Genomic DNA, 24,703 nt, shown 5'->3' with positions numbered 1-24,703 from the left:
TGCCACTGGGCCTTCACTCCCACTGCTGCCTTTGTACTGCCATGGGGCCTACGACTCACTGCTGCCTTTGTACTGCCACTGGGCCTTCACTCCCACTGCTGCCTTTGTACTGCCACTGGTCCTTCGCTCCCACTGCTGCCTTTGTACTGCCACTGGGCCTTCGCCCCACTGCTGCCTTTGTACTGCCACTGGGCCTTCGCTCCCATTGCTGCCTTTGTACTGCCACTGGGGCTTCGCTCCCACTGATGTCTTTGTACTGCCGCTGGGCCTTCGCCCCACTGCTGCCTTTGTACTGCCACTGGGCCTTCACTCCCACTGCTGCCTTTGTACTGCCACTGGGCCTTCACTCCCACTGCGGCCTTTTTACTGCCACTGGGCCTTCACTCCCACTGCTGCCTTTGTACTGCCACTGGGCCTTCGCCCCACTGCTGCCTTTGTACTGCCGCTGGGCCTTCGCCTCACTGCTGCCTTTGTACTGCCACTGGGCCTTCACTCCCACTGCTGCCTTTGTACTGCCACTGGGCCTTCGCGCCACTGCTGCCTTTGTACTGCCACTGGGCCTTCACTTCCACTGCTGCCTTTGTACTGCCGCTGGGCCTTCGCCCCACTGCTGCCTTTGTACTGCCACTGGGCCTTCGCGCCACTGCTGCCTTTGTACTGCCACTGGGCCTTCACTCCCACTGCTGCCTTTGTACTGCCATTGGGCCTTCACGCCACTGCTGCCTTTGTACTGCCACTGGGCCTTCGCCCCACTGCTGCCTTTGTACTGCCACTGGGGCTTCGCGCCACTGCTGCCTTTGTACTGCCACTGGGCCTTCACTTCCACTGCTGCCTTTGTACTGCCACTGGGCCTTCACTCCCACTGCTGCCTTTGTACTGCCACTGGGCCTTCACTCCCACTGCTGCATTTGTACTGCCACTAGGCCTTCACCCCACTACTCCCTTTGTACTGCCACTGGGCCTTCGCTCCCACTGCTGCCTTTGTACTGCCACTGCGACTTCGCCCCACTGCTGCCTTTGTACTGCCACTGGGCCTTCGCTCCCACTGCTGCCTTTGTACTGCCACTGGGCCTTCGCTCCCATTGCTGCCTTTCTACTGCCACTGGGCCTTCACTCCCACTGCTGCCTTTGTTCTGCCACTGGGCCTTCACTCCCACTGCTGCCTTTGTACTGCCATGGGGCCTACGACTCACTGCTGCCTTTGTACTGCCACTGGGCCTTCACTCCCACTGCTGCCTTTGTACTGCCACTGGTCCTTCGCTCCCACTGCTGCCTTTGTACTGCCACTGGGCCTTCGCCCCACTGCTGCCTTTGTACTGCCACTGGGCCTTCGCTCCCATTGCTGCCTTTGTACTGCCACTGGGGCTTCGCTCCCACTGATGTCTTTGTACTGCCGCTGGGCCTTCGCCCCACTGCTGCCTTTGTACTGCCACTGGGCCTTCACTCCCACTGCTGCCTTTGTACTGCCACTGGGCCTTCACTCCCACTGCTGCCTTTTTACTGCCACTGGGCCTTCACTCCCACTGCTGCCTTTGTACTGCCACTGGGCCTTCGCCCCACTGCTGCCTTTGTACTGCCGCTGGGCCTTCGCCTCACTGCTGCCTTTGTACTGCCACTGGGCCTTCACTCCCACTGCTGCCTTTGTACTGCCACTGGGCCTTCGCGCCACTGCTGCCTTTGTACTGCCACTGGGCCTTCACTTCCACTGCTGCCTTTGTACTGCCGCTGGGCCTTCGCCCCACTGCTGCCTTTGTACTGCCACTGGGCCTTCGCGCCACTGCTGCCTTTGTACTGCCACTGGGCCTTCACTTCCACTGCTGCCTTTGTACTGCCACTGGGCCTTCGCCTCACTGCTGCCTTTGTACTGCCACGGGGCCTTCACTCCCACTGCTGCCTTTGTACTGCCACTGGGCCTTCGCCTCACTGCTGCCTTTGTACTGCCACTGGGCCTTCACTCCCACTGCTGCCTTTGTACTGCCACTGGGCCTTCGCCTCACTGCTGCCTTTGTACTGCCACTGGGCCTTCACCCCACTGCTGCCTTTGTACTGCCACTGGGCCTTCGCCCCACTGCTGCCTTTGTACTGCCACTAGGCCTTTACTCCCACTGCTTCCTTTGTACTGCCACTGGGCCTTCGCCCCACTGCTGCCTTTGTACTGCCACTGGGCCTTCACTCGAACAGCTGCCTTTGTACTGCCACTGGGCCTTCACTCCCACTGCTGCCTTTGTACTGCCACTGGGCCTTCACTCCCACTGCTGCCTTTGTACTGCCATTGGGCCTTCACCCCACTGCTGCCTTTGTACTGCCACTGGGCCTTCGCCCCACTGCTGCCTTTGTACTGCCACTAGGCCTTCACCCCACTACTCCCTTTGTACTGCCACTGGGCCTTCGCTCCCACTGCTGCCTTTGTACTGCCACTGGGCCTTCCCCGCCACTGCTGCCTTTGTACTGCCACTGGGCCTTCACTCCCACTGCTGCCTTTGTACTGCCAGTGGTCCTTCGCTCCCACTGCTGCCTTTGTACTGCCACTGCGACTTCGCCCCACTGCTGCCTTTGTACTGCCACTGCGACTTCGCCCCACTGCTGCCTTTGTACTGCCACTGGGCCTTCGCTCCCACTGCTGCCTTTGTACTGCCACTGGGCCTTCGCTCCCATTGCTGCCTTTCTACTGCCACTGGGCCTTCACTCCCACTGCTGCCTTTGTTCTGCCACTGGGCCTTCACTCCCACTGCTGCCTTTGTACTGCCATGGGGCCTACGACTCACTGCTGCCTTTGTACTGCCACTGGGCCTTCACTCCCACTGCTGCCTTTGTACTGCCACTGGTCCTTCGCTCCCACTGCTGCCTTTGTACTGCCACTGGGCCTTCGCCCCACTGCTGCCTTTGTACTGCCACTGGGCCTTCGCTCCCATTGCTGCCTTTGTACTGCCACTGGGGCTTCGCTCCCACTGATGTCTTTGTACTGCCGCTGGGCCTTCGCCCCACTGCTGCCTTTGTACTGCCACTGGGCCTTCACTCCCACTGCTGCCTTTGTACTGCCACTGGGCCTTCACTCCCACTGCGGCCTTTTTACTGCCACTGGGCCTTCACTCCCACTGCTGCCTTTGTACTGCCACTGGGCCTTCGCCCCACTGCTGCCTTTGTACTGCCGCTGGGCCTTCGCCTCACTGCTGCCTTTGTACTGCCACTGGGCCTTCACTCCCACTGCTGCCTTTGTACTGCCACTGGGCCTTCGCGCCACTGCTGCCTTTGTACTGCCACTGGGCCTTCACTTCCACTGCTGCCTTTGTACTGCCGCTGGGCCTTCGCCCCACTGCTGCCTTTGTACTGCCACTGGGCCTTCGCGCCACTGCTGCCTTTGTACTGCCACTGGGCCTTCACTCCCACTGCTGCCTTTGTACTGCCATTGGGCCTTCACGCCACTGCTGCCTTTGTACTGCCACTGGGCCTTCGCCCCACTGCTGCCTTTGTACTGCCACTGGGGCTTCGCGCCACTGCTGCCTTTGTACTGCCACTGGGCCTTCACTTCCACTGCTGCCTTTGTACTGCCACTGGGCCTTCACTCCCACTGCTGCCTTTGTACTGCCACTGGGCCTTCACTCCCACTGCTGCATTTGTACTGCCACTAGGCCTTCACCCTACTACTCCCTTTGTACTGACACTGGGCCTTCGCTCCCACTGCTGCCTTTGTACTGCCACTGCGACTTCGCCCCACTGCTGCCTTTGTACTGCCACTGGGCCTTCGCTCCCACTGCTGCCTTTGTACTGCCACTGGGCCTTCGCTCCCATTGCTGCCTTTCTACTGCCACTTGGCCTTCACTCCCACTGCTGCCTTTGTTCTGCCACTGGGCCTTCACTCCCACTGCTGCCTTTGTACTGCCATGGGGCCTACGACTCACTGCTGCCTTTGTACTGCCACTGGGCCTTCACTCCCACTGCTGCCTTTGTACTGCCACTGGTCCTTCGCTCCCACTGCTGCCTTTGTACTGCCACTGGGCCTTCGCCCCACTGCTGCCTTTGTACTGCCACTGGGCCTTCGCTCCCATTGCTGCCTTTGTACTGCCACTGGGGCTTCGCTCCCACTGATGTCTTTGTACTGCCGCTGGGCCTTCGCCCCACTGCTGCCTTTGTACTGCCACTGGGCCTTCACTCCCACTGCTGCCTTTGTACTGCCACTGGGCCTTCACTCCCACTGCTGCCTTTTTACTGCCACTGGGCCTTCACTCCCACTGCTGCCTTTGTACTGCCACTGGGCCTTCGCCCCACTGCTGCCTTTGTACTGCCGCTGGGCCTTCGCCTCACTGCTGCCTTTGTACTGCCACTGGGCCTTCACTCCCACTGCTGCCTTTGTACTGCCACTGGGCCTTCGCGCCACTGCTGCCTTTGTACTGCCACTGGGCCTTCACTTCCACTGCTGCCTTTGTACTGCCGCTGGGCCTTCGCCCCACTGCTGCCTTTGTACTGCCACTGGGCCTTCGCGCCACTGCTGCCTTTGTACTGCCACTGGGCCTTCACTTCCACTGCTGCCTTTGTACTGCCACTGGGGCTTCGCGCCACTGCTGCCTTTGTACTGCCACTGGGCCTTCGCCCCACTGCTGCCTTTGTACTGCCACTGGGCCTTCGCGCCACTGCTGCCTTTGTACTGCCACTGGGCCTTCACTTCCACTGCTGCCTTTGTACTGCCACTGGGGCTTCGCGCCACTGCTGCCTTTGTACTGCCACTGGGCCTTCACCCCACTGCTGCCTTTGTACTGCCACTGGGCCTTCGCGCCACTGCTGCCTTTGTACTGCTACTGGGCCTTCGCTCCCACTGCTGCCTTTGTACTGCCACTGGGCCTTCACTCCCACTGCTGCCTTTGTACTGCCACTAGGCCTTCGCTCCCACTGCTGCCTTTGTACTCCTATGGGGCCTACGACTCACTGCTGCCTTTGTACTGCCGCTGGGCCTTCATTCCCACTGCTGCCTTTGTACTGCCACTGGTCCTTCGCTCCCACTGCTGCCTTTGTACTGCCACTGCGACTTCGCCCCACTGCTGCCTTTGTACTGCCACTGGGCCTTCGCTCCCACTGCTGCCTTTGTACTGCCACTGGGCCTTCGCTCCCATTGCTGCCTTTGTACTGCCACTGGGCCTTCACTCCCACTGCTGCCTTTGTACTGCCACTGGGCCTTCACTCCCACTGCTGCCTTTGTACTGCCACTGGGCCTTCGCTCCCACTGCTGCCTTTGTACTGCCATGGGGCCTACGACTCACTGCTGCCTTTGTACTGCCGCTGGGCCTTCACTCCCACTGCTGCCTTTGTACTGCCACTGGGCCTTCACTCCCACTGCTGCCTTTGTACTGCCACTGGGCCTTCCCCGCCACTGCTGCCTTTGTACTGCCACTGGGCCTTCACTCCCACTGCTGCCTTTGTACTGCCACTGGGCCTTCGCTCCCATTGCTGCCTTTCTACTGCCACTGGGCCTTCACTCCCACTGCTGCCTTTGTTCTGCCACTGGGCCTTCACTCCCACTGCTGCCTTTGTACTGCCATGGGGCCTACGACTCACTGCTGCCTTTGTACTGCCACTGGGCCTTCACTCCCACTGCTGCCTTTGTACTGCCACTGGTCCTTCGCTCCCACTGCTGCCTTTGTACTGCCACTGGGCCTTCGCCCCACTGCTGCCTTTGTACTGCCACTGGGCCTTCGCTCCCATTGCTGCCTTTGTACTGCCACTGGGGCTTCGCTCCCACTGATGTCTTTGTACTGCCGCTGGGCCTTCGCCCCACTGCTGCCTTTGTACTGCCACTGGGCCTTCACTCCCACTGCTGCCTTTGTACTGCCACTGGGCCTTCACTCCCACTGCTGCCTTTTTACTGCCACTGGGCCTTCACTCCCACTGCTGCCTTTGTACTGCCACTGGGCCTTCGCCCCACTGCTGCCTTTGTACTGCCGCTGGGCCTTCGCCTCACTGCTGCCTTTGTACTGCCACTGGGCCTTCACTCCCACTGCTGCCTTTGTACTGCCACTGGGCCTTCGCGCCACTGCTGCCTTTGTACTGCCACTGGGCCTTCACTTCCACTGCTGCCTTTGTACTGCCGCTGGGCCTTCGCCCCACTGCTGCCTTTGTACTGCCACTGGGCCTTCGCGCCACTGCTGCCTTTGTACTGCCACTGGGCCTTCACTTCCACTGCTGCCTTTGTACTGCCACTGGGCCTTCACGCCACTGCTGCCTTTGTACTGCCACTGGGCCTTCACCCCACTGCTGCCTTTGTACTGCCACTGGGCCTTCGCGCCACTGCTGCCTTTGTACTGCCACTGGGCCTTCACTTCCACTGCTGCCTTTGTACTGCCACTGGGCCTTCACTCCCACTGCTGCCTTTGTACTGCCACTGGGCCTTCACTCCCACTGCTGCATTTGTACTGCCACTAGGCCTTCACCCCACTCCTCCCTTTGTACTGCCACTGGGCCTTCGCTCCCACTGCTGCCTTTGTACTGCCACTGCGACTTCGCCCCACTGCTGCCTTTGTACTGCCACTGGGCCTTCGCTCCCACTGCTGCCTTTGTACTGCCACTGGGCCTTCGCTCCCATTGCTGCCTTTCTACTGCCACTGGGCCTTCACTCCCACTGCTGCCTTTGTACTGCCATGGGGCCTACGACTCACTGCTCCCTTTGTACTGCCACTGGGCCTTCACTCCCACTGCTGCATTTGTACTGCCACTAGGCCTTCACCCCACTCCTCCCTTTGTACTGCCACTGGGCCTTCGCTCCCACTGCTGCCTTTGTACTGCCACTGCGACTTCGCCCCACTGCTGCCTTTGTACTGCCACTGGGCCTTCGCTCCCACTGCTGCCTTTGTACTGCCACTGGGCCTTCGCTCCCATTGCTGCCTTTCTACTGCCACTGGGCCTTCACTCCCACTGCTGCCTTTGTACTGCCATGGGGCCTACGACTCACTGCTGCCTTTGTACTGCCACTGGGCCTTCACTCCCACTGCTGCCTTTGTACTGCCACTGGTCCTTCGCTCCCACTGCTGCCTTTGTACTGCCACTGGGCCTTCGCCCCACTGCTGCCTTTGTACTGCCACTGGGCCTTCGCTCCCATTGCTGCCTTTGTACTGCCACTGGGGCTTCGCTCCCACTGATGTCTTTGTACTGCCGCTGGGCCTTCGCACCACTGCTGCCTTTGTACTGCCACTGGGCCTTCACTCCCACTGCTGCCTTTGTACTGCCACTGGGCCTTCACTCCCACTGCTGCCTTTTTACTGCCACTGGGCCTTCACTCCCACTGCTGCCTTTGTACTGCCACTGGGCCTTCGCCCCACTGCTGCCTTTGTACTGCCGCTGGGCCTTCGCCTCACTGCTGCCTTTGTACTGCCACTGGGCCTTCACTCCCACTGCTGCCTTTGTACTGCCACTGGGCCTTCGCGCCACTGCTGCCTTTGTACTGCCACTGGGCCTTCACTTCCACTGCTGCCTTTGTACTGCCGCTGGGCCTTCGCCCCACTGCTGCCTTTGTACTGCCACTGGGCCTTCGCGCCACTGCTGCCTTTGTACTGCCACTGGGCCTTCACTTCCACTGCTGCCTTTGTACTGCCACTGGGGCTTCGCGCCACTGCTGCCTTTGTACTGCCACTGGGCCTTCACCCCACTGCTGCCTTTGTACTGCCACTGGGCCTTCGCGCCACTGCTGCCTTTGTACTGCCACTGGGCCTTCACTTCCACTGCTGCCTTTGTACTGCCACTGGGCCTTCACTCCCACTGCTGCCTTTGTACTGCCACTGGGCCTTCACTCCCACTGCTGCATTTGTACTGCCACTAGGCCTTCACCCCACTACTCCCTTTGTACTGCCACTGGGCCTTCGCTCCCACTGCTGCCTTTGTACTGCTACTGGGCCTTCGCTCCCACTGCTGCCTTTGTACTGCCACTGGGCCTTCACTCCCACTGCTGCCTTTGTACTGCCACTAGGCCTTCGCTCCCACTGCTGCCTTTGTACTCCCATGGGGCCTACGACTCACTGCTGCCTTTGTACTGCCGCTGGGCCTTCATTCCCACTGCTGCCTTTGTACTGCCACTGGTCCTTCGCTCCCACTGCTGCCTTTGTACTGCCACTGCGACTTCGCCCCACTGCTGCCTTTGTACTGCCACTGGGCCTTCGCTCCCACTGCTGCCTTTGTACTGCCACTGGGCCTTCGCTCCCATTGCTGCCTTTGTACTGCCACTGGGCCTTCACTCCCACTGCTGCCTTTGTACTGCCACTGGGCCTTCACTCCCACTGCTGCCTTTGTACTGCCACTGGGCCTTCGCTCCCACTGCTGCCTTTGTACTGCCATGGGGCCTACGACTCACTGCTGCCTTTGTACTGCCGCTGGGCCTTCACTCCCACTGCTGCCTTTGTACTGCCACTGGGCCTTCACTCCCACTGCTGCCTTTGTACTGCCACTGGGCCTTCCCCGCCACTGCTGCCTTTGTACTGCCACTGGGCCTTCACTCCCACTGCTGCCTTTGTACTGCCACTGGGCCTTCGCTCCCACTGCTGCCTTTGTACTGCCACTGGGCCTTCGCCCCACTGCTGCCTTTGTACTGCCACTGGGCCTTCACTCCCACTGCTGCCTTTGTACTGCCACTGGGCCTTCGCTCCCATTGCTGCCTTTGTACTGCCACTGGGGCTTCGCTCCCACTGATGTCTTTGTACTGCCGCTGGGCCTTCGCCCCACTGCTGCCTTTGTACTGCCACTGGGCCTTCACTCCCACTGCTGCCTTTGTACTGCCACTGGGCCTTCACTCCCACTGCTGCCTTTTTACTGCCACTGGGCCTTCACTCCCACTGCTGCCTTTGTACTGCCACTGGGCCTTCGCCCCACTGCTGCCTTTGTACTGCCGCTGGGCCTTCGCCTCACTGCTGCCTTTGTACTGCCACTGGGCCTTCACTCCCACTGCTGCCTTTGTACTGCCACTGGGCCTTCGCGCCACTGCTGCCTTTGTACTGCCACTGGGCCTTCACTTCCACTGCTGCCTTTGTACTGCCGCTGGGCCTTCGCCCCACTGCTGCCTTTGTACTGCCACTGGGCCTTCGCGCCACTGCTGCCTTTGTACTGCCACTGGGCCTTCACTTCCACTGCTGCCTTTGTACTGCCACTGGGCCTTCGCGCCACTGCTGCCTTTGTACTGCCACTGGGCCTTCACCCCACTGCTGCCTTTGTACTGCCACTGGGCCTTCGCGCCACTGCTGCCTTTGTACTGCCACTGGGCCTTCACTTCCACTGCTGCCTTTGTACTGCCACTGGGCCTTCACTCCCACTGCTGCCTTTGTACTGCCACTGGGCCTTCACTCCCACTGCTGCATTTGTACTGCCACTAGGCCTTCACCCCACTACTCCCTTTGTACTGCCACTGGGCCTTCGCTCCCACTGCTGCCTTTGTACTGCTACTGGGCCTTCGCTCCCACTGCTGCCTTTGTACTGCCACTGGGCCTTCACTCCCACTGCTGCCTTTGTACTGCCACTAGGCCTTCGCTCCCACTGCTGCCTTTGTACTCCCATGGGGCCTACGACTCACTGCTGCCTTTGTACTGCCGCTGGGCCTTCATTCCCACTGCTGCCTTTGTACTGCCACTGGTCCTTCGCTCCCACTGCTGCCTTTGTACTGCCACTGCGACTTCGCCCCACTGCTGCCTTTGTACTGCCACTGGGCCTTCGCTCCCACTGCTGCCTTTGTACTGCCACTGGGCCTTCGCTCCCATTGCTGCCTTTGTACTGCCACTGGGCCTTCACTCCCACTGCTGCCTTTGTACTGCCACTGGGCCTTCACTCCCACTGCTGCCTTTGTACTGCCACTGGGCCTTCGCTCCCACTACTGCCTTTGTACTGCCATGGGGCCTACGACTCACTGCTGCCTTTGTACTGCCGCTGGGCCTTCACTCCCACTGCTGCCTTTGTACTGCCACTGGGCCTTCACTCCCACTGCTGCCTTTGTACTGCCACTGGGCCTTCCCCGCCACTGCTGCCTTTGTTCTGCCACTGGGCCTTCACTCCCACTGCTGCCTTTGTACTGCCACTGGGCCTTCGCTCCCACTGCTGCCTTTGTACTGCCACTGGGCCTTCGCCCCACTGCTGCCTTTGTACTGCCACTGGGCCTTCGCTCCCACTGCTGCCTTTGTACTGCCACTGGGCCTTCGCTCCCACTGCTGTCTTCGTACTGGCGCTGGGCCTTCGCCCCACTGCTGCCTTTGGACTTCCACTGGGCCTTCGCCCCACTGCTGCCTTCATACTGCCACTGGGCCTTCGCTCCCACTGCTGCCTTTGTACTGGCGCTGGGCATTCGCCCCACTGCTGCCTTTGGACTGCCACTGTGCCTTCACTCCCACTGCTGCCTTTGTACTGCCACTGGGCCTTCGCTCCCACTGCTGCCTTTGTACTGCCACTGGGCCTTCACTCCCACTGCTGCCTTTGTACTGCCACTGGGCCTTCGCCCCACTGCTGCCTTTATACTGCCACTGGGCCTTCACTCCCACTGCTGCCTTTGTACTGTCGCTGGGCCTTCGCCCCGCTGCTGCCTTTGTACTGCCACTGGGCCTTCAATCCCACTGCTGCCTTTTTTAATGCCACTGGGCCTTAGTCTCACTGCTGCCTTTGTACTGCCACTGGTCCTTCGCTCCCACTGCTGCTTTTGTACTGCCACTGGGACTTCGCCCTACTGCTGCCTTTGTACTGCCACTGGGCCTTCGCTCCCCCTGCTGCCTTTGTACTGCCACTGGGCCTTCACTCCCACTGCTGCCTTTGTACTGCCACTGGGCCTTCACTCCCACTGCTGCCTTTTTACTGCCACTGGGCCTTCACTCCCACTGCTGCCTTTGTACTGCCACTGGGCCTTCGCCCCACTGCTGCCTTTGTACTGCCGCTGGGCCTTCGCCTCACTGCTGCCTTTGTACTGCCACTGGGCCTTCACTCCCACTGCTGCCTTTGTACTGCCACTGGGCCTTCGCGCCACTGCTGCCTTTGTACTGCCACTGGGCCTTCACTTCCACTGCTGCCTTTGTACTGCCGCTGGGCCTTCGCCCCACTGCTGCCTTTGTACTGCCACTGGGCCTTCGCGCCACTGCTGCCTTTGTACTGCCACTGGGCCTTCACTTCCACTGCTGCCTTTGTACTGCCACTGGGCCTTCGCGCCACTGCTGCCTTTGTACTGCCACTGGGCCTTCACCCCACTGCTGCCTTTGTACTGCCACTGGGCCTTCGCGCCACTGCTGCCTTTGTACTGCCACTGGGCCTTCACTTCCACTGCTGCCTTTGTACTGCCACTGGGCCTTCACTCCCACTGCTGCCTTTGTACTGCCACTGGGCCTTCACTCCCACTGCTGCATTTGTACTGCCACTAGGCCTTCACCCCACTACTCCCTTTGTACTGCCACTGGGCCTTCGCTCCCACTGCTGCCTTTGTACTGCTACTGGGCCTTCGCTCCCACTGCTGCCTTTGTACTGCCACTGGGCCTTCACTCCCACTGCTGCCTTTGTACTGCCACTAGGCCTTCGCTCCCACTGCTGCCTTTGTACTCCCATGGGGCCTACGACTCACTGCTGCCTTTGTACTGCCGCTGGGCCTTCATTCCCACTGCTGCCTTTGTACTGCCACTGGTCCTTCGCTCCCACTGCTGCCTTTGTACTGCCACTGCGACTTCGCCCCACTGCTGCCTTTGTACTGCCACTGGGCCTTCGCTCCCACTGCTGCCTTTGTACTGCCACTGGGCCTTCGCTCCCATTGCTGCCTTTGTACTGCCACTCGGCCTTCACTCCCACTGCTGCCTTTGTACTGCCACTGGGCCTTCACTCCCACTGCTGCCTTTGTACTGCCACTGGGCCTTCGCTCCCACTGCTGCCTTTGTACTGCCATGGGGCCTACGACTCACTGCTGCCTTTGTACTGCCGCTGGGCCTTCACTCCCACTGCTGCCTTTGTACTGCCACTGGGCCTTCACTCCCACTGCTGCCTTTGTACTGCCACTGGGCCTTCACTCCCACTGCTGCCTTTGTACTGCCACTGGGCCTTCCCCGCCACTGCTGCCTTTGTACTGCCACTGGGCCTTCACTCCCACTGCTGCCTTTGTACTGCCACTGGGCCTTCGCTCCCACTGCTGCCTTTGTACTGCCACTGGGCCTTCGCCCCACTGCTGCCTTTGTACTGCCACTGGGCCTTCGCTCCCACTGCTGCCTTTGTACTGCCACTGGGCCTTCGCTCCCACTGCTGTCTTCGTACTGGCGCTGGGCCTTCGCCCCACTGCTGCCTTTGTACTGGCGCTGGGCATTCGCCCCACTGCTGCCTTTGGACTGCCACTGTGCCTTCACTCCCACTGCTGCCTTTGTACTGCCACTGGGCCTTCGCTCCCACTGCTGCCTTTGTACTGCCACTGGGCCTTCACTCCCACTGCTGCCTTTGTACTGCCACTGGGCCTTCGCCCCACTGCTTCCTTTATACTGCCACTGGGCCTTCACTCCCACTGCTGCCTTTGTACTGCCGCTGGGCCTTCGCCCCGCTGCTGCCTTTGTACTGCCACTGGGCCTTCAATCCCACTGCTGCCTTTTTTAATGCCACTGGGCCTTAGTCTCACTGCTGCCTTTGTACTGCCACTGGTCCTTCGCTCCCACTGCTGCCTTTGTACTGCCACTGGGACTTCGCCCTACTGCTGCCTTTGTACTGCCACTGGGCCTTCGCTCCCCCTGCTGCCTTTGTACTGCCACTGGGCCTTCGCTCCCATTGCTGCCTTTGTACTGCCACTGGGCCTTCACTCCCACTGCTGCCTTTGTACTCCCACTGGGCCTTCACTCCCACTGCTGCCTTTGTACTGCCACTGGGCCTTCGCTCCCACTGCTGCCTTTGTACTGCCATGGGGCCTACGACTCACTGCTGCCTTTGTACTGCCGCTGGGCCTTCACTCCCACTGCTGCCTTTGTACTGCCACTGGGCCTTCGCTCCCACTGCTGCCTTTGTACTGCCACTGGGCCTTCGCCCCACTGCTGCCTTTGTACTGCCACTGGGCCTTCGCTCCCACTGCTGCCTTTTTACTGCCACTGGGCCTTCGCTCCCACTGCTGCCTTTGTACTGGCGCTGGGCCTTCGCCCCACTGCTGCCTTTGGACTGCCACTGGGCCTTCACTCCCACTGCTGCCTTTGTACTGCCACTGGGCCTTCGCTCCCACTGCTGCCTTTGTACTGCCACTGGGCCTTCACTCCCACTGCTGCCTTTGGACTGCCACTGGGCCTTCACTCCCACTGCTGCCTTTGTACTGCCACTGGGCCTTCGCCCCACTGCTGCCTTTATACTGCCACTGGGCCTTCACTCCCACTGCTGCCTTTGTACTGCCACTGGGCCTTCACTCCCACTGCTGCCTTTGCTCCATTGCTGGGCCTTCTCCCCACTGCTCTCTTTGCTCCATTGCTGGGCCTTCGCCCCACTGCTGCCTTTGTACTGCCGCTGCCTTTACTTTCAACCACGTAAGCTCCTGCCTCACACTTTTACTATTCCGTTTGGTGCTCTTTCCAGCCCATCAGCTGTCTATCAGTAGCCAGCGCATGTTGAATACCCCAGCATTCCACAAAACCCTTTTCAGTCCCCTGATTTCGATGTTTGCTTTTCTATTGCTCCCTCAAGGAATAACGTAGCTCTTCCTTCCCCCTTTAATTTAAAATCTTATTCACACCAGGGGCGGGATTCTCCAACCTCCTGCCGGGTCGGAGAATCGCCGGGGGCGGCGGCGTGAATCGACGGGGTCGGGAATCGTGCCGCGCCGGTCGGCGGGCCCCCCGCCCTGTGATTCTCCGGCCCGCGATGGGCCGAAGTCCCGCTGCTGTAATGCCGGTCCCGCCGGTGTGAATTAAACCACCTCCCTTACCGGAGGGTCCAGGCGGTGCGAGCGGGCTCCGGTGTCCTTGCGGGGGGGGGGGGGCGCGGGGCGGTCTGGCCCCCGGGGGGTGCCCCCCCGGTGGCCTGGCCCGCGATCGGGGCCCACCGATCCATGAGCGAGCCTGCGCCGCGGGGGTACTCTTTTACCAGGCGTCGGCCGTGTAGGTCTCCGTGACGGCCGACGCGTAGGTGACCGCCCCCCTGCCCCTGCGCGGGGATGACGTCAGCAGCCGCTGACACTCCCGCGCATGCGCGGACTCCCGGCCGGCCAGCGGAGTGCCTCCAGCCACGGCTGGTGTGGTGCGAAAGGCCTTTCCCGCCAGCCGGCGGCGCACTGACCACTCCGGCACGGGCCTAGCCCCTAAAGGTGCGGGCCTCGCCCCTAAAGGTGCGGGCTTGGCCCCTAAAGGTGCGGAGGAATCCCCACCTTTGGGGCGGCCCGACGCCGGAGTGGTTCACGCCACTCCATCCCGCCGGGACCCCCCCGCCCCGCCGGGTAGGGGGGAACCCCGCCCCAGATTCCCTTTGTTACTCTGCTCAGCTTCCATTCCAATTGAGGGCTCACCGAGCTTGCTGCTAAGAGCTCATGGAGGAAGTCAGCATTCCAGTCGCATCGCCAAGCTGGTTTAGCTCAGTGGGCTAGACAGCTGGTTTGTGATGCAGAACAAGGCCAGCAGCGCGGGTTCAATTCCCGTACCAGCTGAGAATTCTGAATTCTCCCTCCGTGTACCCGAACAGGCGCCGGAATGTGGCGACGAGGGGCTTTTCACAGTCACTTCATACTTGTGACAAGAACAGGTTATTATTATTATTAATTTTGCCTAATCACTGACCTCATAGTTTCTCAGAATGTTTTCAGTGCGTGCTTGGCTGATACTGTGAATTCTTTTGTAGATTTGACGGCGGATCCAAATTTCTGCCGGAACAAGGACAATGGATTTTTTCCTGATCCACTGGACAAGCAGAGCTTCTACCAATGTGCATTTGGCCGAACGTTCCATCTGTCATGTCCTGATGAACTGTTTTTCAGTCCGATAATAAGCAGATGTGACTGGCCAGGTAAGCAGAGATACTGAATTATTTTGCATGGGATATAGGGGTGACTTGAATTATTACCCATCCTCAATTTCTCTTCTGAAGGTGGTGGTGGTGAGATGCCTTCTCGAACTGCATCAGTCCAGATGGGAATACCCGCAGTGCTGTTAGAGAGGGAGTTCCAGGATTTTGACTCAGCGACAGTGAAGGAATGGCGATGGGCGGCACGGTGGCACAGTAGTTAGCACTGCTGCCTCACAGCGCCACGGACCCGGGATCAATTCCAGCCTCGGGTCACTGTGTGTGCGGAGTCTGCACGTTCTCCCCGTGTCTGCGTGGGATTCCTCTGGGTGCTCCGGTTTTCGCCCAAAGATGTGCAGGTTAGGTGGATTAATCATGCTAAATTAGCCCTTAGTGTCCAAAAGCTTATGTAGGGTTATGAGGTTAGGGTGGGGGCATGTGTCGAGGCTGGGTGCTCTTTCAGTGGGTTGGTGCAGACTTGATGGGCTGAATGGTCTCCTTCTGCATTGTAGGGATTCTATGATATAGTTCCAAGTCAGGATGGCGTGTGGCTGGGAGGGGGCCTGGCAGATGCTGGTCTTGCCATGCACCTACTATCCTTGTTCTAGATTGTTGATGGCTTGGAAGGTATTGTCAAAGAAGAGCTGCTACAGTGCATCTTGTAGATAGGACACACTGCAACCAATGTGTGTTGGTGCTGGAGGGTTAACCATTTAAGGTGTTGAATGGAGTGTCAGTCAAGCATTCTGCTTTGCCAAACTTCTTGAGATGTCTCCCTTATCTAAATTTATGTAGTTATCTAGCCTTCGCTAAAAGCAGTGGTATTCACCAGTAGCACGTTTCCCCCTGTATTCCCAGTGCCTTCAACATTCCCAGGGTTCCGTGAGGTCACACTTGAGAGTAACTGAAATGACAAATATATTCCGTCATTCAGACAAAAAGGAAATGGATATACGCCTAAAAATGACAAAGTTGCAGGGCTATTGTTATGGGCGAGGCGTTTTCAGAACCCCAAAATGTACCATGGAGTTCAACCAACCTCCCCTTTAATGGGTTGTTGCTTTTCCTAGCACACGGCTTGTTCCCCAGGTGTGGGATTACAATTATGGACACGTGGGTTTTAACACAAAACAATGTTTATTCTATGAACTCAACTTAACCTTTTAAATAAACATTGGATCCCTTAACACCCCTTACTTCAAAGATAACCCCGAACATAATACAACACTAAATAATCCCTCAAAATGTTCCTTCAATCATCCAAAAGGTTTCAAACCTTCAAAACAGTAACACACCAGGTCACAGAATATAGATATTTTCTGTTAGATGGCAGAGTTATATCAGCTTGGTTGAATTCGGCTCCAGCAACTTGCTTTTCTTCCTGCAGCTCTCTGGAAACACACAGACACACACAAGCTGCTTTTTCAAACTGGCTTCCTCCCTTCAAGCAGCTCACAGCAAACCAGAACTTCTCAAGCTGCTGTCTCCAAACTGGCTTTCTCCTTTTCAGCTGCTCTCAGAAAAACTGAAACCAAAAGCAGAAGTGAGCTCAGCTCCGCCCCCCCCCGTGACATCACTTCAGTAATATGATCAGCTCCATTTCTTAAAGGCACATTGCTTAAACATCCATTTCTTAAAGGTACTCTCACATGACACTATGTGGAGTGGAATTAATTGATTAACTCTTTTGCAGATCCCATTGAATAGCCCCTTTCTGTGCTGTATAATAATATATTACATATTTTTACCCACTGTTAATAATATAACTAAAATTCTAAAATTAAAATGTAATCATATTACATAACCGTGTAGTGATATGCTGTGATATCCTGGATTGTGACACCATATAGAGTAACAAAATACACTAAAATATATTTTTATAACGCTGTTCTCATAACATCGGAATGTGCTAAAATAAAACAATAAAGTATTTTTTGAGGTATAATCACTGCTGCATTTGGGCAAAGAATGCGAAAAGTGTAAGGCAGAGGGAGAAAGACAGGTTTGAGCGAAAGCTCACTATAATATTAAAACAGACAGTAAGTTTCTACAACTATTTAAATAGAAAAAGAGAAAGCAGAGTAAGAGTTGGTCCTCCAGAGATTGAGACTGGGGAGTTGATCTTGGAAAGCAAGGAAATGGCAGTGGCATTGAAAAGGTATTTTGTGTCCATCTTGCCTGTCGAAGGTTTAGAAAACCTCCAATAGATTGTTGCAAATCAAGAGGTGAATAGGAGGATGAAATTTAAAACAGTCAGCATCTGTAAGGAAAAGGTGCTGGGAAAACGATTGAACCTAAAGGCTGACAAGTCACCGGGACCAGATGGCCTTCAACGTAGGGTCTTAAAATAAATGACTGCAGAGATAGTGAATGCATTCATTAGAATCTTCCATGGGCAGCACGGTAGCATAGTGGTTAGCACAGTTGCTTCACAGCTCCAGGATCCCAGGTTCGATTCCGGCTTGGGTCACAGTCTGTGCGGAGTCTGCACGTTCTCCCTGTGTGTGCGTGGGTTTCCTCCGGGTGCTCCGGCTTCCTCCCACAGTCCAAAGATGTGCGGGTTAGGTGGATTGGCCATGATAAATTGCCCTGAGTGTCCAAAAAATGTTAAGTGGGGGTTACTGGGTTACGGGGATGGGGTAGACATGGACATAGAATTTACAGTGCAGAAGGAGGCCATTCGGCCCATCGAGTCTGCACCGGCTCTTGGAAAGAGCACCCTACCCAAGGTCAACACCTCCCCCCGATCCCCATAACCCAGTAACCCCACCCAACACTAAGGGCAATTTTGGATACTAAGGGCAATTTAGCATGGCCACTCCACCTAACCTGCACATCTTTGGTAGATACGTGGGCTTCAGCGAGGTGCTCTTTGTAAGGACTAATGCAGACTTGATGGGCCGAATGGCCTCCTTCTGCACTGTAAATTCTATAAATCTATGAATCTGGAAGGGTTCCAGTGAATCAGAAAATAGCTAATGTACCACCTTTATTCAAGGTGGGAGGTAGACAGAAAGCAGGAAACTACAGGCCAGTTAGGCTAACATCTGTCATAAGAAAGTTCCTAGAATCGATTATCAAGGAGGTCCAAATGTGATGAAGCAGAGTTAACATGACTTTGTGAAATGGAATTTGTGTTGAACTAAATTCTTAGAGTTTTTTTGAGGAATTAACAGGCTAGGTGTATAAAGGGAAACTGTAGCTATCATGTCCCTGGGTTTTCAAAGGGCATTTGATGAGGTGGCACAGATAGGAGAACATGGGTTTATGTGGTAAAGTGGGCCAGTGGCACAATGGATAACGCGTCCGACTACGAATCAGGAGATTCCAGGTTCGGCACCTGGCTGGCACGGAGTTCAAAATTTTCCTTGGGGCTGGTTTAGCATACTGGGCTAGAGTAGGGATAAATAGGTCTTTTCGGATTAGCAAACTATAACTAGTGGAGTGCCACTAGGATCAGTGCTGGGGCCACAACTATTTACAATCTACATTGTAGATTAGCACGATGGCACATTGGTTAGCACTGCTGCCTCACAGCGCCTCGGTGGAGTTTGCACGTTCTCCCCCTGTCTGCGTGAGTTTCCTCTGGGTGCTCCGGTTTCCTCCCACAGTCCAAAGATTTACGGGTCAGGCGGGTTAGCCGTGATAAATTGCCCCTTTGTGCCCAAAAGATTAGGTGGGGTTACGGGGATAGGGTTGAGCAGTGGGCCTATGTAGGCCGCTCATTTGGAGGGTCGGTGCAGACTCAATGGGCCAAATGGCCTCCTCCTGCACTGTAGGAAGCCTATGATTCAATGATTCGGCTAAAGGGACCAAATGTATCGGAGATAAATTTGCCAGTGGCACCAATATAGGTAGGAAAATAAGTTGACAAGAGGAGTTAGAGAGTTTGAAACGGTGCATCGACAGGTTAAATGAATGGGCAAATATTTTGCATCTTGAGTATAATGTGGGAAACTGTGAACCTTTCCACTTTGGCATCATAAATGAAAGAAAGAATGTTATTTAAATGGAGCTAGTTTGCAGAATTCGGGGGTACAGAGGGATCTGGGCTGCCTGGAACATGAATCACAAAAAGTTAGTGTGCAGACACAGCTTGCGATTAGGAACGGAATGATGGTGTTTATTGTAAGGAAAATGGCATATAAAAGTAGGGATGTTTTACTGCAGCTGTACAAGACATTGAACATAGAACATAGAACTGTACAGCGCAGTACAGGCCCTTCGGCCCACGAAGTTGTGCTGAACTAGTCTGAAACTAAGATCAAATCAACCTACTTCCAATCATTCTAGTGCACTCCAGATGCCTATCCAATAACCGCTTGAAAGTTCCTAAAGTGTCTGACTCCACTACCATAGCGTTCCACACCCCAACCACTCTCTGAGTTAAGAACCACCCTCTGACATCTCTCCTATATCTTCCACCATGAACCTTATAGTTATGCCCCCTTGTAACAGCTACATCCACCCGAGGAAAAAGTCGCTGAACGTCCACTCTATCTATCCCTCTCATCATCTTATACACCTCAATTAAGTCACCTCTCATCCTCCTTCGCTCCAATGAGGAAAGCCCTAGCTCCCTCAACCTTTCCTCATAAGACCCACCCACCAATCCAGGCAGCATCCTGGTAAATCTCCTTTGCACCCTTTCCAATGCTTCCACATCCTTCCTACAATGAGGTGATCAGAACTGCACACAATACTCCAAATGTGGTCTTGTACAGTTGCAGCATAACCTCACGGCTCTTAAACTCAATCCCCCTGTTAATAAATGCTAACAGACTATAGGCTTTCTATTAGTGTAATAGAAATGATGACACCAGATTTGGAATACTGAGTGCAGTTGACCTCTCCTTATTTAAATAAATAGATAATTGCATTAGAAGCAGTTCAGAGAATGTTCACTTGATTTCTTCCAGGGTGAAGGTTTTATCTTATGGTTAAATGTTGAGCAGGTATATCCCTTCCAAGATAGACAGAAAATATTTGTTAACTTCTCTGCCGTTTCCTCATTCCCCATGTTTAATTATCCTGTCTCTGCCATTGATGAGCCCATATTTATCTTTAATAATCACAAGAAGCTTTAAAAAAATTCATTTATGGGATGTGGGTGTCGCTGGTTAGGCCAGCATTTATTGCCCATCCCGAGTTGCCCTTCAGAAGATGGTGGTGAGTTGCCCTCCGGTGTAGGTACACCCACTGTGCTGTTAGGGAGGGAGTTCCAGGATTTTGCCCCAGCGACAGTGAAGGAACGGCGATAGATTTCCAAGTCAGGGTGGTGAGTGACTTGGAGGGGAATCTCCAGGTGGTGGGGTCCCCAGGTATCTGCTGCCCTCGTCCTTCTCGGTGGTAGTGGCCGTGGGTTTGGAAGGTGCTGCCCAAGGAACCTTGGTGAATTACTGCAGTGCATCTTGTAGGTGGTGCACACGGCTGCCACTATTCCTCGGTGGTGGAGGGTTTGAGTGTTTGCGGAAGGGGGAGCAATCAAGCGGGGCTGCTTTGTCCTGGATGGTGTCGGACTTCTTGAGTGTTGTTGGAGCTGCGCACATCCAGGCAAGTGGAGAGTATTCCATCACACTCCTGACTTGTGCCTTCTAGATCGTGGGCAGGCTTTGGGGGGTCAGGAGTGAGTTACTTGCCGTAGGATTCCTAGCCTTTGACCTGCCCTGGTAGCCACAGTATTAATGTGGCTCGTCCAGTTCCGTTTCTGATCAATGGTAACCCCCAGGATGTTGATTGTGGGGGATTCAGTGATGGTGATGCCATTGAATGTCAAGGGGCGATGGTTCGATCCCCTCTTGTAGGAGATGGTCATTGCCTGGCACTTGTGTGGCACGAGGTGAGTATTTGCTTTAAAAACACTTACCTTGCAGGAGCAGTCCTTTGAATTTCGGCGGGAGCAGAGTGCAGGGGCCTGTCGGGAGGTGAGTATTTGATTTAAAAACACTTGCCTGGTCCCATTTCTGTTCTTTTCTGTTTTATTATTTATTTATTTTTAATATAAGGCGGGAACCGGAAGTTCGACGCCCCCCCCCCCAACCAATAAATTCTGGTGGAGAGGAAACCCGAGACACTACACGTGTAGTGTCTCCCACCCGCCCTCCTCTTCTAACCTAATAATAAAACCCATTGGTCTGAGGTAAGTGCCATGTTATATTATTATTTTTAAAATTTATTTATTAACCAGAACTTGGTTAGAAGTTAGAGGGATGGCAGGGAAGGGAGTGCAATGTTCCTCCTGCAGGATGTTTGAGGTGAGGGATGCCGTTAGTGTCCCTGCTGATTTTACCTGCAGGAAGTGCTGCCATCTCCAGCTCCTCCAAGACCGAGTTAGGGAACTGGAGCTGGAGTTGGAAGAACTTCGGATCATTCGGGAGGCAGAAGGGGTCATAGATAGAAGCTTCAGGGAATTAGTTACACCAAAGATTGGAGATAGGTGGGTAACTGTAAGAGGGACTGGGAAGAAGCAGTCAGTGCAGGGATCCCCTGCGGTCGTTCCCCTGAGCAACAAGTATACCGCTTTGGATATTTGTGGGGGGGGGGGGGACTTACCAGGGGTAGGCCATGGGGTACGGGCCTCTGGCACGGAGTCTGTCCCTGTTGCTCAGAAGGGAAGGGGGGAGAGGAGCAGAGCATTAGTAATTGGGGACTCGATAGTCAGGGGCACAGATAGGAGATTTTGTGGGAGCGAGAGAGACTCACGTTTGGTATGTTGCCTCCCAGGTGCAAGGGTACGTGATGTCTCGGATCGTGTTTTCCGGGTCCTTAAGGGGGAGGGGGAGCAGCCCCAAGTCGTGGTCCACATTGGCACTGACGACATAGGTAGGAAAGGGGACAAGGATGTCAGGCAGGCTTTCAGGGAGCTAGGATGGAAGCTCAGAACGAGAACAAACAGAGTTGTTATCTCTGGGTTGTTGCCCGTGCCACGTGATAATGAGATGAGGAATAGGGAGAGAGAGCAATTAAACACGTGGCTACAGGGATGGTGCAGGCGGGAGGGATTCAGATTTCTGGATAACTGGGGCTCTTTCTGGGGAAGGTAGGACCTCTACAGACAGGATGGTCGACATCTGAACCTGAGGGGCACAAATATCCTGGGGGGGAGATTTGTTAGTGCTCTTTGGGGGGGTTTAAACTAATGCAGCAGGGGCATGGGAACCTGGATTGTAGTTTTAGGGTACGGGAGATTGAGAGTATAGAGGTCAGGAGCACAGATTTGACTTCGCAGGAGGGGGCCAGTGTTCAGGTAGGTGGTTTGAAGTGTGTCTACTTCAATGCCAGGAGTATACAAAATAAGGCAGGGGAACTGGCAGCATGGGTTGGTACCTGGGACTTCGATGTTGTGGCCATTTCGGAGACATGGATAGAGCAGGGACAGGAATGGTTGTTGCAGGTTCCGGGGTTTAGGTGTTTTAGTAAGCTCAGAGAAGGAGGCAAAAGAGGGGGAGGTGTGACGCTGCTAGTCAAGAACAGTATTACGGTGGCGGAGAGGATGCTAGATGGGGACTCTTCTTCCGAGGTAGTATGGGTTGAGGTTAGAAACAGGCAAGGAGAGGTCACCCTGTTGGGAGTTTTCTATAGGCCTCCAAATAGTTCTAGGGATGTGGAGGAACGGATGGCGAAGATGATTCTGGATAAGAGCGAAAGTAACAGGGTAGTTATTATGGGAGACTTTAACCTTCCAAATATTGACTGGAAAAGATATAGTTCGAGTACATTAGATGGGTCGTTTTTTGTACAATGTGTGCAGGAGGGTTTCCTGACACAATATGTTGACAGGCCAACAAGAGGCGAGGCCACATTGGATTTGGTTTTGGGTAATGAACCAGGCCAGGTGTTAGATTTGGAGGTAGATGAGCACTTTGGGGACAGTGACCACAATTCGGTGACATTTATGTTAGTGATGGAAAGGGATAAGTATACCCCGCAGGGCAAGAGTTATAGCTGGGGGAAGGGCAATTATGATGCCATTAGACATGACTTGGGAGGGGTAGGTTGGAGAAGTAGGCTGCAAGTGTTGGGCACACTGGATATGTGGAGCTTGTTCAAGGAAATGCTACTGCGTGTTCTTAATAAGTACGTACCGGTCAGGCAGGGAGGAAGGCGTCGAGCGAGGGAACCGTGGTTTACCAAAGAAGTGGAATCTCTTGTTAAGAGGAAGAAGGAGGCCTATGTGAAGATGAGGAGTGAAGTTTCAGTTGGGGCGCTTGATAGTTACAAGGTAGCGAGGAAGGATCTAAAGAGAGAGCTAAGACGAGCAAGGAGGGGACATGAGAAGTATTTGGCAGGTAGGATCAAGGAAAACCCAAAAGCTTTCTATAGGTATGTCAGGAATAAAAGAATGACTAGGGTAAGAGTAGGGCCAGTCAAGGACAGGGATGGGAAGTTGTGTGTGGAGTCTAAAGAGATAGGCGAGATACTAAATGAATATTTTTCGTCAGTATTCACTCAGGAAAAAGATAATGTTGTGGAGGAGAATGCTGAGACCCAGGCTATTAGAATAGATGGCATTGAGGTACGTAGGGAAGAGGTGTTGGCAATTCTGGACAGGCTGGAAATAGATAAGTCCCCGGGGCCCGATGGGATTTATCCTAGGATTCTCTGGGAGGCCAGGGAAGAGATTGCTGAGCCTTTGGCTTTGATTTTTATGTCATCATTGGCTACAGGAATAGTGCCAGAGGACTGGAGGACAGCAAATGTGGTCCCTTTGTTCAAGAAGGGGAGTAGAGACAACCCCGGCAACTATAGACCGGTGAGCCTCACGTCTGTTGTGGGTAAATTCTTGGAGGGGATTATAAGAGACAAGATTTATGATCATCTAGATAGGAATAATATGATTAGGGATAGTCAGCATGGCTTTGTGAAGGGTAGGTCATGCCTCACAAACCTTATCGAGTTCTTTGAGAAGGTGACTGAACAGGTAGACGAGGGTAGAGCACTTGATGTGGTGTATATGGATTTCAGTAAAGCATTTGAGAAGGTTCCCCACGGGAGGCTATTGCAGAAAATACGGAAGCTGGGGATTGAGGGTGATTTAGAGATGTGGATCAGAAATTGGCTAGCTGAAAGAAGACAGAGGGTGGTGGTTGATGGGAAATGTTCAGAATGGAGTTCAGTTACAAGTGGCATACCACAAGGATCTGTTCTGGGGCCGTTGCTGTTTGTCATTTTTATCAATGACCTAGAGGAGGGCGCAGAAGGGTGGGTGAGTAAATTTTCAGACGACACTAAAGTCGGTGGTGTTGTCGACAGTGCGGAAGGATGTTGCAGGTTACAGTGGGACATAGATAAGCTGCAGAGCTGGGCTGAGAGGTGGCAAATGGAGTTTAATGTAGAGAAGTGTGAGGTGATTCACTTTGGAAGGAATAACAGGAATGCGGAATATGTGGCTAATGGTAAAATTCTTGGAAGTGTGGATGAGCAGAGGGATCTCGGTGTCCATGTACATAGATCCCTGAAAGTTGCCACCCAGGTTGATAGGGTTGTGAAGAAGGCCTATGGAGTGTTGGCCTTTATTGGTAGAGGGATTGAGTTCCGGAGTCATGAGGTCATGTTGCAGCTGTACAAAACTCTGGTACGGCCGCATTTAAGGTTAAGAGGAGACTTAATAGAGGCATACAAAATGATCAGGGGGTTAGATAGGGTGGACAGCGAGAACCTTCTCCCGCGGATGGAAATGGCTAGCACGAGGGGACATAGCCTTAAACTGAGGGGTAATAGATATAGGACAGAGGTCAGAGGTAGGTTCTTTACGCAAAGAGTGGTGAGGCCG

General features: G+C 55.0%; 1 protein-coding gene across 2 annotated transcripts in view; it reads left to right on the top strand.

Annotated features, from left to right (window-relative positions):
- The window catches only part of LOC140424699 (uncharacterized), a 159,952-nt gene that overhangs the window by 101,872 nt on the left and 33,377 nt on the right, over window positions 1–24,703 (top strand). For both annotated transcript variants that reach the window (XM_072507987.1, XM_072507986.1), the window contains exon 5: window positions 14,770–14,934. In XM_072507987.1, coding sequence (XP_072364088.1) covers window positions 14,770–14,934 — 165 coding nt within the window. The remainder of the gene's footprint in view (window positions 1–14,769; window positions 14,935–24,703) is intronic.

This window comes from Scyliorhinus torazame, chromosome 6, assembly GCF_047496885.1.
Source record: "Scyliorhinus torazame isolate Kashiwa2021f chromosome 6, sScyTor2.1, whole genome shotgun sequence".
Classification (NCBI taxonomy): domain Eukaryota; kingdom Metazoa; phylum Chordata; class Chondrichthyes; order Carcharhiniformes; family Scyliorhinidae; genus Scyliorhinus; species Scyliorhinus torazame.
Note: the sequence above shows the minus strand (reverse complement) of the source record. Positions and strands in the feature narration are given on the sequence as shown.